Consider the following 13,240-nt stretch of genomic DNA (forward strand, 5'->3'; position numbering starts at 1 on the left):
GTTGTCTGTGATAATGAAAAATAATTTAAAATTCTTGGAAAATCTAACAAAATAGCTTCGTCAAATATAGACTGAAAAATATCCAAAAATTACCTAAAGTTCCTCGAAGTCGTAAAAACAAATCACTACAATTGAATGGAGTAAAATTATTATTTTTTAAATTTTCTGGCAAACATGGATTTATTTTAGTTTGATTAATGTTTTTTCTTTGATTATTGTAAACTCGAGAAAGTACGAAAACGATTTTTTATCTTCCAGGAGTTTGACGTTATTCCGTCAGTCTTTTAAGTAATTTTGTGTTTCTTCCAGAGATTTATGGAAAAACGTGACAAATTACCGTAAATTCCTTGGGTGACATGCAAAAGTCACGACAAATGGTTGGAATTAAATGAAAATTATTTCAATTCCCTGGAAAAATATTTGAAAACCTAAGCAGAAAATAATTTTTATCCAACTAGTTTGTCTCTTAGAAGTTTTATCGTATGATTTTACTTATTTTTTTTAAAACACTTTATGGCATTTTTTGTATTTTTCAGCGATTATTAATTACTAATGATACAAAGTGCTTGAGATTAATTTACCTTTATCATAGCAAAAGAATATTACACTTAACTTAGTAACGTTTCTGTTAAACATATCATATAACATCAACCACGTTTAAGAGATCCGTTGCTAGCGGACCTCAAAAATAAGACAAAATAAATGTTAATTTATTTTATTTAAATACATAAAAAATACTCTTCTGAAACGCTAAAATGCCACTGTAAAAAATACCACCGTCTATAAATTACAACTTGTTGTAATCTATAGACGGTAAAAATACTGTTAAAACCTACAGAGTGGTCCTCCGGGAATTGAGTCGATGCAATACAGAAAAATATTGAAATATCCGGTTATACCGGTAGTAGATGTAAGTATATTAAGACACATTATATATTGTTACAATCATATTAGTTTCTACGTGAAAATCTTAGCATTATTATATAATGTCGTCCTAGTATACCTCAGTCAAATGACGTCAAAATCTTATAATTTGTCCTGACAAAAATATTTCCATTCCACAATTATTGACTACATAGTTCTTGAGGACCTTAATATCTGTATAAACTTAGCCTACACTATAAAATAAAGCCTGTAATCCATATAGGGTTCAATATAATTATCGGGGTACTCCACTAAGTCGAAATAACCCCCCGGACTTCCTGAATATCCGCTCGTTTTTAGGTAATTCCCCGATAAAGTACTTATCCAAGGTACGCAGGGCGTGGTCACTGTGACCGCTTCCTTTGAAGGCGATACTTCCGTCCCTTCCCGCGTGCTCTAACAGAATATCACTTCCGCCCGGATGCTGGAATAAGAAGAAAAAATTGGATCTAAGCTGATACCAGTTCATATAGCATAGAGTTTTAAACATTATCGGCACCTTTAGCTTGTTAGAATGCCTTTGGGCATCATTTTAATTCATTTAGTAAATAATATATTTGCCCAACCTATATTCTGAGTATTTATTTGGCTAGTAAAATGTGTCATATTTTAGACGGACTGTTTATTTTAACCTAAAATAAACATATTATGCTACTCACAAAACGAAATAAATAAGAAGCCTCCTCTGCCCAGATTATCGGCACACCTAAATAAAAGCATGCTCTAGTTTTCGGCATATATAAGATCCTTTTATCGGCATAGAATATTACTACTTAAGTATCTAAGTAGTCAATAGATAATATTATGTAGGTAGAAAACGAAATTTGTTAAGAGTTCATTCTCAAATATTATATTAAATATTAAAGCTAAAATTAAAATAAAAGCACCATTTATTTAATTGCCAAAAATGTATTAAAGATATATAGGTATCCATTAATTTCTGATCACTGACAAAAGGAACACTGAAGTTCATCTTTATCACTCTCTGTTAAACCAAGACAAACAAGCCTCATGGTAGTATTTCAGACAGAAAGTACACAGACGCATATCGAGCTGTTCGTCAGTATCGCGCAATGTACAATACCAAGATTCTTCTAAAGGTTTAGATGTTGAAGCTTCAGTGGTTAAATGCCCAGTGACTGCAATATTTTCTTTTGTAGAAAACAGGTCCCTCTTAACATTCAGTACTTTATTTGTCACTCTTCGGTTAGAAATTCTTCTTGAAACCTTTTGTGGAACAGCAATCTTAGTCTTAACCTTCTTCTTTTCGTTTCCCACTTCTTTCTTTTGGCTACGGTTTATCTTTCTTTCTAGCTTTAGCTGTTCTTCTTGTTTCTTCTTTTTTTTGATAATATTGTTGCCACTAAGATGAAGTTGCTACAGCAGGTACCCTATCTTTAACTGGTTTAGGCTTAGCACTGTTTTCCTTAGGTGTAGGCCAAAATAAAATTTTCTTGAATGAAGTCGGTACAGATTCATTCTTTGCAACAAACATTTTGTTGCAAAGGCGATATTTTTTTTCTAAATTCAAGTTTTTCTCGCTTATAGAATCTGTTTTATTGCTGGGCATTGTCGTAATTTGGTCAGAGCCAATTTGTTGAGTTTTGTTTTACAGGAGAAGAAATATTATGCCAAGAGATTTCCACATGTACGTCATGTTGAGATTCATCGAATGTATTTGCAATTAAGATGGGAATATCTTCAGCAACACCTACTGGAAGAGATAAATTTGTACAGTCAATCATTTCTGTAACATCAATTTCAGTATCTTCTTGAAGTTGATTATCCACTTGTGACTCATCATTCATTAATTTGTCATTTTCATTGACACCTGTGACATCCATTTCGTTGTAAAATTCTGCCTCTGTAGAAGAATCACCCGCGGCAAAGTCTTCTTAGAGATCATTTTCATTTAAGTCTTCTTGGAGTTCATTTTCACTTTGTGCTTCATCAACAAGCTTTACTATTGCATTGGTATGTTTATTGGCTCCTTCGGTCTTCATTTTCATCCAGAGTGAAAACAGGCTAGTATGTTCTATTGGTCCTTCCCAGACTGGCCCGGAAAGCTGAAATAATCTAAGGGTCTCTGGTGGAATATATTGTTCCACGCTTCTTAAAGCTGCTTGTGATTTTGTAGGCTGTTCAGGGTTCTTTTGATGATTTTGTACTCCGGTTTCCGTTTTGAAATATTTGGAAAATTTTATATTCTCAACATTGAAGGGAACAAGCCCGCAGGTTCGAAACCCGTTTTTAATTATATCTGGGATATTGGTCATTTTTTGAAAAGCGCAAATCAAATAAGTCTATCCTAAAATAATAAATAATCCTAAGTCTTTGGTAATTTTTTGGCCTTGGTTTTCCATTCTCCATCGGTGTACGCTCTTTTTCCACTCAAGTTTCAACGGTCGGAACACAGCCACGTCGAGTGGCTGCAAAATATGTGTTGCGTTGGGACAAAGAGCTATTAGGATGATATTATTTTTACTGCAAAATTCGCTAAGGGACATCGTCAGGTGAGATGTGTGTCCATCCAAGAACAATATAACAGGAAACTGGACTTTCTGAGCAACTAACCGAGGGTGAAATATATTGGCGATGTACTCAAAAAAGCTTTCACCAGTCATCCACCCATTTTCCGACTTTCCGATACCCCAGTGTTTGGAACTTTTTCGATAACTGATTTGGGAATTCTTCTTGGGAATTCTTGTAAACGATTATTAGCAGTAAAATTTGACCAGAGGCACTACATGTCACCAAAGTCGTCAAGCATTCTTTGCCATTATTGTTTACAAGTGAGTAAACTGTTCTATCCCCCTTTCGAACTATAACTTTGTCTCCCTTCGGAGTGAGGAAGAAAACCGTTTCATCACAATTGAACACACGGCTGGGGTCATAGGTAATGTTAAGGTTTTTTGTGTCTTGTAAGTAGGCCCGTACTTCTATGAACCACTGACGGATGCGATTTTCTGTTAGAATGTTTCTAGCAGAAGTGAGGTTTTGGGAAATTCTTGCTGCCAAATAGTTCATACCATTTCCGTCCAGGCCTATCGTCTGTGAAATTATTAGGCCTATTCAGTTCTTTGAGTAATAGTTGAACACTATCTAACAACTGCGATTTTGTTGCTGGAAATCCACAAGCTGCTATCCGGAATAACCATGCTACCAGTAAGTTTTCTTCATCACTTGTTAGTATAGTTCCTGGTCCACATTTCTCTATTCTAAATTCGTTCTACCTTTTACTTTGTCCTGAAGGGTCGATCTTGGTACCCGATATAACTTGCTAGCTGTTTTAAAAGGCATTCCTGCCTGAATGGCGCCAACAGCATTCTTTATAGCTTCGGTAGAATATTGAATTCGTTTCTTCTTTTCCATTGTTATTAAAGTAATTCTGATGTAAAACAAACGTATCCAATTATCGGCACTTATAGTGTATGTATTATCGGCAGATATATTATGCGTCAAATAAGGCTAACTCTAGTACAAAATATAGAGTGCCGAAAATTGGTGTGTAATTTCTTTGTTTTATACTGCATTTAAAGATCAATCACTTCCCATGGTAAGTTAATAATTCAACGTAAAATCGACCTAAATGCACTATAAGGCACGTAACCAATTATCGGCACCTCTGCCGATAATTTGGTCACTAATTAATATTTACGTACTTAATATTTCGTAGTAGGAATCTTATTTAAGGGGATAATTTGTAATAAGTGCCGATAATTGGGGTAGTGCCGAAGATAGGTACATTTATTTACCTTATGTATTAAGATCAAAGTTGTTGTACCAAAGCAGTGCTATGAGCGTCACTCTTGAGTATAAAAGTGGGTATAATATACATTGAAAATTCAATATTAAAAGACATAAAAAATCAATAATAAGACACACTGATAGTTACAATAAAATATTCGTCCAGGGTGTGACGAACTTTCGACTCCAACATTTTGTTTAAAGCTTTCTTAAACCTAACAGGATTATAGTCTCTTGATCTAATTTCAAGAGGAACGTGGTTAAAGATTTTCTTACCTATATAAACAAATCACTTATTTATTTGCTCACTGTGTAGTACGGGCAATCTGAAATTATCTAAGTGAGCCTAGTACCAAAAAATGAATTGTCTCTCTTATAAGTTCGTTTTTATAGTTTTAAAACTTGCAGTCTATATAGGGAACATATAGATAGACAGAGAGCGATTTTTTTTGCAGTATATAAAGTAAATCAAATCAATATTGAGTATATGAGCCCCAAAAACATATGCCATAGCTCAGATGAGACTCCACAAGAACGTGTTGGGCACTTTTAGCTATATCAGATTCTAAACTATAAGAAATTACTATAACAGCAACCAGAAGAAACCTTATTGGATATCCTTGGTAATTTGGTCTTCAACAATTGTCATATCCAAAAATCTCTTATAGAATGGTAGCTTAGAATAGGCTCATTGTTCAATACAAATTTATTATCCATAAAACACTTAGAACTTAACACATTTGCTTTCGAAAAATGAAAACAAAGATTATTTGCATCACACCACTCCTTAATTGTTTCAAGATCAAAATGATGTGCAAATGATTAAAAATCAAATTAATGTTAGAGTAGGTTACGTGTCTTCAGGAATAGAGGGAAATATAAAAAATCTTGGTCTTACTTTTGACAGTCGAATGCGATTTGACCAGCACGTAGCTCATTATATCCAAAAAACTTATCTATCGCAAAAATTAAAAACAATTTTATTAATTTTACGCTCTCCTTCTATCTGTTGTTTGACTATGGAGATGTCGTTTATGGAAACTGCTTGAAACGTATACAAGGAGTGCAAAATTCCTGTTTGCGGTATATCTATGGAATCCGTAAATATGAAAGAATTTCTTATAAACTCTCTGAAACAAACTAGCTTAAAATGGAAACCAGGCGTATATGTGCATCTTTTTTAAAATAGGTTATTATTTTATAAGACACCTATATATCTTTACAATAAAATGATCTATTGATCGCATGTACCTTACATAATATAAATATTAGATTTAAAGGTTTGATAACACCTCCTTTACATCGAACATCTATTTATGAACGGATTTTTTCCCATAATATTTCAAAGCTTTGCAACTCTATTCCCGATTGTTTTAAAATTTTGGAACCACGAATCTTTAAACATAAAATCTTTAATTATTATTTCCAGTAGGAGAGTTGAGTAAAAAAAATATGCCTATAATAAAACTTTAAACTATTTAAATCTGTCTCCTTTCTATTTGCTATTTTAAAATATATGTCCTATTGATAATTACCTAATAATATATATTTATTTATGTTTTGTAAGATTTTTCTCTTGAATTAAGGTACTATGGATATCTAAGGTTAAGTAGAACAGGGCAGATAAACCTATTTGTATAGGTTTTCTACATCTGGACTTCGCCTCTTTTCACAATAGTACAATTATGTTTAGAATAGGATTATTTGTAAATCTAACTTAAATTGTGAAAATAAAGTATTTATTATTATTATTATCGGTGTTCGCAGTCATTTCGAGATATGTCAAATTCCTCTTATGCCAAAAACTGGTGGTGTCATCAGAACAAACATTGTCACCTTGTCTTTTATTGGTAGGAGAGGCAAGTCCTTTATATATAAAAGGAAGAATAGTGGTCCTAAGAGAGAAGTGTAAACTTGCAAACTTCTGAACACGACCTGGCAAAAAGAATCTGAACCATTCCAATGATGAGCCTCAAAAATCGTATCTCTCAGCAGTGTTCTATGATCCACACAATCAAATGCTTTGGATACATCACTCGCATTCACTAATCTACTAATCTTAATTCGCTAATGGATTTCCTGAAATCAAAATCGACATGGTACGATGTTATTTTCTGTTAATTAAGACTACGGTGAAATCCAAATTCCAAAAAAAATTAATATATCTATTGACATAAATAAATAAATGCGTCTTTTTTTTCGGCGAAGTGCAGCTTAACCGAGCATACAAAAGGATATACATTTTTCAGGATTCATTTTTTGGGTTTTGGGTTTTATAATTATAATTTGACTAATTCAAAAACGAATTTGCCTTTATGCCCTGGTTTTGATGAAAATTTAAATACAAAAAATTACCCCATACTCCACATTAATATTTTAACAGTAAATAATTTTTTAATTTTTGCTTAAATAAGTTACAGGATAAGTTAACAAAAACCTCTTACCTACTGTTGAATAATTTGGGGATAACATATGAGAAAGAACGCTGAAAAAGAGTAGATCTATGCCGAGTAAATTATTGGGGCGGTTATGAGTACTGGAGCGAAACTATGAGCTTTTCATATAAGTAGTTCCTTGTCTCGAACAACCTATGCAAAAAACTTGCCAAAGGACGCTTAATCCCATCTTACATATTCAACCAGTTTAATAAGCTCAACTTGTGACTTACATGGTCTCTATTTGTAACGAATACAAGAATTTTGTATTTTTTGTAGCCTAGCTTTAGACTGAACATCCAAGCAGGGACCATACACAATATTTGCGTACGAACAGTGGGAAAGAACCAATGACTCAGAAAGTTACTTTTCAAGGATAATATGCCATCATTTTTATAGAGATTTTTTGAGTAAAATAATTAACCTTTGCATACGTGGGTTTTAAACCTTAAATTATGATCAAAAATAACTCTTTAATTAGGAATTAAAGTATTGTTCATATAAAGATGAGCTAAGTTTTTGTCTGGACCAAAAAACAACACAGCTGATTTGGATGGATTATTTTTTAACTCATTATTGTGAGAATATGTGTAAATAGATTCGAGACGATCGAATATTTTTATTAAAGCTTATAATGTAACCTTTGTATGTCACAATTTCTTACACACATGGTCATACTCATTTGCCAAATTTTTCACTAATCAAGATCACAGTATTAACAGCCAAAAGCCACTTACAGATACCAACCTAAAATAAAGAGACAAAATTAATAGAGACAAAGTAACTAAAAAACTGAAGTGAAATATACCATCTAAGTCATATCAGTCACATCTACATAACACACATATTAAAATAATAACGTAACAGTGACAAGTAAATTGGTATAATTTTAGGTAGGGGGCACCTGAAAATCCACACTGGTTTAAGGAAAGTGATTTTCAGAATTATAAAAAGATAGGACAATAGTACTTCTTTAAAGGAACTTTATTAGTGTTATCATGACTTTTTAGTAGATGACTTAATTCTATCACTATGCTTCGATTAATAGAAGATTCCTAGATAATGTTTTCAGAACAGTGTCGAGAATAAACTTAAAAGGTTTAATTAGTGGTAAAATTGTTTTGTAGTTTGAGTATCATATCAAAAGTTTTAATTGTAATTTGTAAAAATTTCCAGCCATTTTGGGTAATAATTCTTACATCTTTTTTGCTCTTTTTTTGATTTATCATATAAGGCTTTGCATTTTTAGTTAAGGTAGTATCAAAATGAAAAGGGTAAAAAAAATATATTTTAATAATTTATGAAAAAAAATTTAATTCGTGGCAATTTTGGAAAAAAAAAAGACAATTTCCTTCGTTTAAACAAATTATATGCATTTATTTTTGACTTACGACGACAATAAACGCAAGAATTTGTAAAAATAATTATTTAATTATTTTTTTAATTTCCAGATATTTTTACAATAAAATGTAAGAATTAAATCAACAAACCTTACACCCTTTTTTAATTTTTAACCGGTATTAGTGAAAATCTAAAAATAAAGTCAAATAACATCTGCGCTTTTCCATTTTGGACTTGAAAAGCAGTGTGCAAAGATGGAAAAGAACAATGCATTTCTCATCAATTTTTAAAAAAATGCCAATTTTGGATAATTTGGAAATGGGGTTTTTATAACTTCTACACACTATAAGGAAAATAATATAAGAACTGCTTCTCCCAAGAATAGGAGCTAACCGTGAGAAATAAATTTATATCTGTTGATTAATTTATATCTGAAACTGTTGTTATTTCACCTATTGCTTTTACGTCCATGTGTACATGATCTCTAGACTCTCCTAAGTATATCCAAGAAATATTTATGAAATATGTTCTAATGGATGTTTTTTTCACTATAAAAATAATACCTTTACTGAGTCCTTTTGTCAGGAAAACAAATAAAAGCTTAAGTTTTGTTTAAAATTAAAACAAAAAACATAGAGCCGCTCAAATTTCTCTTACAAGTTATGTTGCTTTAACTTTATTCGTGACGAGTTGACGTTGATATTCAGTAGTATTTTTCAATATTTTATAAGTAGTTAGCAAGCAATTCTTAATTTTCCTCTTATTGAAAGGGAGCGTGTGAAGCACCGACAATAAGTGCTCATTGTCGCAACCACTTGGGGAATAAACACCAAATTTCCTGTAGTACATACCTTCTTTGCACTCAATAAGAGCTATTCAAACGTTATATAGGGGAAACTTAATGATGGAGCCATACTGCAAGATTGACAACACCAAGCTATCGAAAAGATGGAGGTTCTAGCAATAAATCCGGAAATCTTTTAGACACTCTTAGCCTTAAACAAAATGTGAGAAGAAAAGGATAAATTACTACCAACAATAACTCCTTTTGTTCGGTTACTCTTATTCTAGTTCAAAATCGTTAAACACATGAACGCAATAGGGTTTCTCACTGACATTTTATATGAATGTCACATTTTCAACATCAGTTTGTAAGTTGTGACAATCTGTAAAAAACACTTGAAAACATCAGCAAATAGAAGACTCTTAATTTTTTTAATGTTACATAATAATCCGTTAATGACCGCCAAAAATAAAAGGAGACTTAATAATGGTAACACCAATGGTTCTTCTGGAATCAAAAGACTTAGACAGAGTAAAGCAAATGAAAAAAAAATGTAAACTTACCTCTTCAATAAAATTAGTAATATCATAGACCCTATCGTAAATAACGACCCAGCAATCGTTTCTGGTGTCGTGCCACGACACTTCCTCCAAACTGAACACTTTTTCTTCCTGTTGCACTTGAACACCGTTTTCAGTTACTAACTCAGAACTAATTAGTAAATTATTTGTTAATACTTGAGCCATATTAAGGAGAAAATATATAGGACAGCTTTCTCGCTAAAAGTTTCCTTCGGACGTTCACTTATAAAGCGGCGGGGTGATGACGAAAACCTTTACGTTAATTTAATAATGTTGAAATGCTTCCTTATCGTGTTTCGTATGTATTATGAGGTAACTAGAGAGCACTAGCCACGCCTCATTTCTGCGGCTTTACACGGTGTTTAGTTATTTTTTTGTGAAATTTATTAGGTCGCGTAATTGATAACACCAGCAAATGTCGCAATAATATTTTTGAAATTTTTTTCCTTGTTTTTCAGAAACACGTCTACTGGGTGTGATTGATAGAGAACCTATATGCAAAATAATATACAGGATGTCTCTTGACAGCAGTTGAATTTGCACTGATTATTCTGTTCTTTATAAGGGTGCTTCTGGCATAAATATTTTTTTTGCGTCTTAAAGCAATTTTTGAGTTGCATATAATACGTTGTAATTTGAACTCTAATTGGCTTTTCTGATAATAGGCAAATAAATACACAACATTATCGGTAATATTGTTGGCTTTTCTGATAATTATTCAGATGAAATTGTTGTTGAAAATCATTGCCACGGCCAAGGTTACTCTTGACCTCGATAATAACTGCATATAAGCAGAAATCCGACTATATATAGAGTGTTCCGAACTTATTATAGGCCAAGTATATAGAAAAATTAACTAGGAGCCCAAAGGTGTCGGCTGAATTAATATACTTGATGCATTCAAGGTACAAGAAAAACTATAGGGTTATATGGAGAAATTTATAATGAAATTGATTACGCTGTGTGACCCAAACATGCGCGTTTTTCCGCTATATTCAGCGAATACCCGTAAACTGGTAGTGCTAAGGAAAATTTATTATTTGAATTTAGGACGTTTTTAACTCGATTTTGTCAGTTGTAGGCGACTATTTTCAAGTTTGCAACATTTTGCTCCCCAAAAATTTCCCTCCAGTTCTTCCCTTTTCAGTGTTTCAATTTAACCGCAAAAATTGCGATAATCCAAGAAATTTGTTGGTGGTCGCTGTGGATTTTTGAAGCATCATATTATCCAATATTACTTAAGCAGACTGGATGAAGGATGCAAGTTTGATCAAAAATAAGAATGACTGATAAAGCATTAAGTCTAATGGATGAACACCATATTAGAGAGTCATCGAAGTGATTTTCTAGATGTGGCAAAAATCTTTTTTTAGAGTTCATTATTTAATTTCTCCAGAAGATTTTTTATCTTCTCCAGAGCAGACGATCGAAGACTTTAACTGCCTGGAAGGAATTTTACGAGAATTTTGTATATAAGGAATCTTTTTTGAAGAGAAACTTGAGCAGAAGAATAAAGGGTTCAACTGCCTGGCAGAAATTTCCTTTATTTCCAGGCAATTGAAAATAATTCTTTAATTAGTCCTCGCAGTTGATTCTTTAAAAAAAATTAAGTGAAAAACTTAAGACTACAAGGGCCTGGAAGAAACTCCAAGGACAAAAAACTTACCAGGGTAGTTTATTTTTTCCATGCAATTGAATAATTTTTGAGCAAAAAAAATAATGACTTCAACTACCTGGAAGAATTTTAAGGAATTCTTTATCAGGCAAGTACAGTAATTTTCCAGGCATTTGCAGGCTATTTTTCTAGCCAGTTGAATCTATTTTTTCCAATTCTTTGAATACCAGAGAGTCCAATTTTCAGAATTTTTTCCATAGCTCGTTACTTACAATCATTTTACTCCGTTTACTTAAGAGCTTTAACATTTTAAACCTCTTCTAACGTACTTCCTTTCTCTTTTCAATCCTTTCACAAATAAGGAACACAATATGATTCTTCCGTGCATATCTTCGACGCCGTATACAAGTGCAAATCTCGTCACAGCTTCAAAAAGCACCTCACACCATCGTGAGGAGTTGGTCACATATATCAGTGGAATTTATGAAGCAAACGAAGACAGCCCATACTGTGGCGACATTTCCGAAAATGTGGTCGAATCTGGAGAAATCACTGAGAATATCATTTGTCCTTTTTTGTTTTAGAATTCCATCAAAAGCTGGACACCAATGAGGATCCAATGATGCAATTTGATGAGCAAGGGAACAGGGACAGAACGCTGGATCAGATGTTGCCGATGTTCATTTTATCGAAAGATGACGTGGCTAATGGCACTTTGGTGTCGTTCCAGACTGAAGAGGATAAGAAACTCTTTAGGGATTTTTTAAAATAAAATTATCCTTAAAAAAGTTGTAATTGTAATGTGATCTGTATAGATGTATGTTTAGGCCTGATGATGCCCCGATAGGAGCGAAACACGTGTAGCTTCTTAAGAAGATTTTTTATCTTCTCCATGCGGTTGAATAGTTTTTTAATAAATTCGAGCACATGATCGAAGACTTTAACTGCCTGGAAGGAAATTTTACGAGAATTTTGTATATAAGAAATCTTTTTTGAAGAGAACCTTGAGCAGAAGAATAAAGGTTTCAACTGCCTGGCAGAAATTTCCTTTATTTCCAGGCAATTGAAGATAATTCTTTATTTAGTCCTCGCAGTTGATTCTTAAAAAAAAATTAAGTGAAAAACTGAAGACTACAAGGGCCTGGAAGAAACTCCAAGGACAAAAAACTTACCAGGGCAGTTTATTTTTTCCATGCAATTGAATAATTTTTGAGCAAAAAAAATAATGACTTCAACTACCTGGAAGAATTCTAAGGAGTTCTTTATCAGGCAAGTACAGTAATTTTCCAGGCATTTGCAGGCTATTTTTCTAGCCAGTTGAATCTATTTTTTCAATTATTTGAATACCAGAGAGTCCAATCTTCAGAATTTTTTCCATAGCCCATTACTCACAATCATTTTACTCCGTTTACTTAAAACCTTTGATATTTTAAAGCTCTTCCAAAGCACTTCTTTTCTCTTTTCAATCCTTTCACAAATAAGGAACACAATATGATTCTTCCGTGCACATCTTCCACGCCGTATTCTATCCACGGAAAAATTCATATACGAGTACAAATCTCGTCACAGCTTCAAAAAGCACCTCACACCATCGTGAGGGTTGGTCACATATATCAGTGGAATTTATGAAGCAAACGAAGACAGCCCATACTGTGGCGACATTTCCGAAAATGTGGTCGAATCTGGAGAAATCACTGAGAATATCATTTGTCCTTTTTTGTTTTAGAATTCCATCAAAAGCTGGACACCAATGAGGATCCAATGATGCAATTTACTGAGCAAGGGAACAAGGACAGAACGCTGGATCAGATGT

At 32.9% G+C, this 13,240-nt stretch overlaps 1 protein-coding gene across 1 annotated transcript; it reads right to left on the reverse strand.

Moving 5' to 3' along the window:
• Positions 1 to 699: 699 nt before the first annotated feature.
• LOC126742344 (uncharacterized) lies at positions 700 to 11,265 on the reverse strand. The gene is made up of 2 exons (XM_050448991.1): positions 9,795 to 11,265; positions 700 to 1,348 (listed from the first exon to the last, which is right to left on the reverse strand). Exons 1-2 carry the CDS (start codon positions 9,975 to 9,977, stop codon positions 1,160 to 1,162), a joined length of 372 nt encoding a protein of 123 aa, XP_050304948.1. The 5' UTR covers positions 9,978 to 11,265; the 3' UTR covers positions 700 to 1,159.
• Positions 11,266 to 13,240: the final 1,975 nt, after the last annotated feature.

This window comes from Anthonomus grandis, chromosome 11 (assembly GCF_022605725.1).
Source record: "Anthonomus grandis grandis chromosome 11, icAntGran1.3, whole genome shotgun sequence".
In the NCBI taxonomy this organism is placed as follows: Eukaryota; Metazoa; Arthropoda; class Insecta; order Coleoptera; family Curculionidae; genus Anthonomus; species Anthonomus grandis.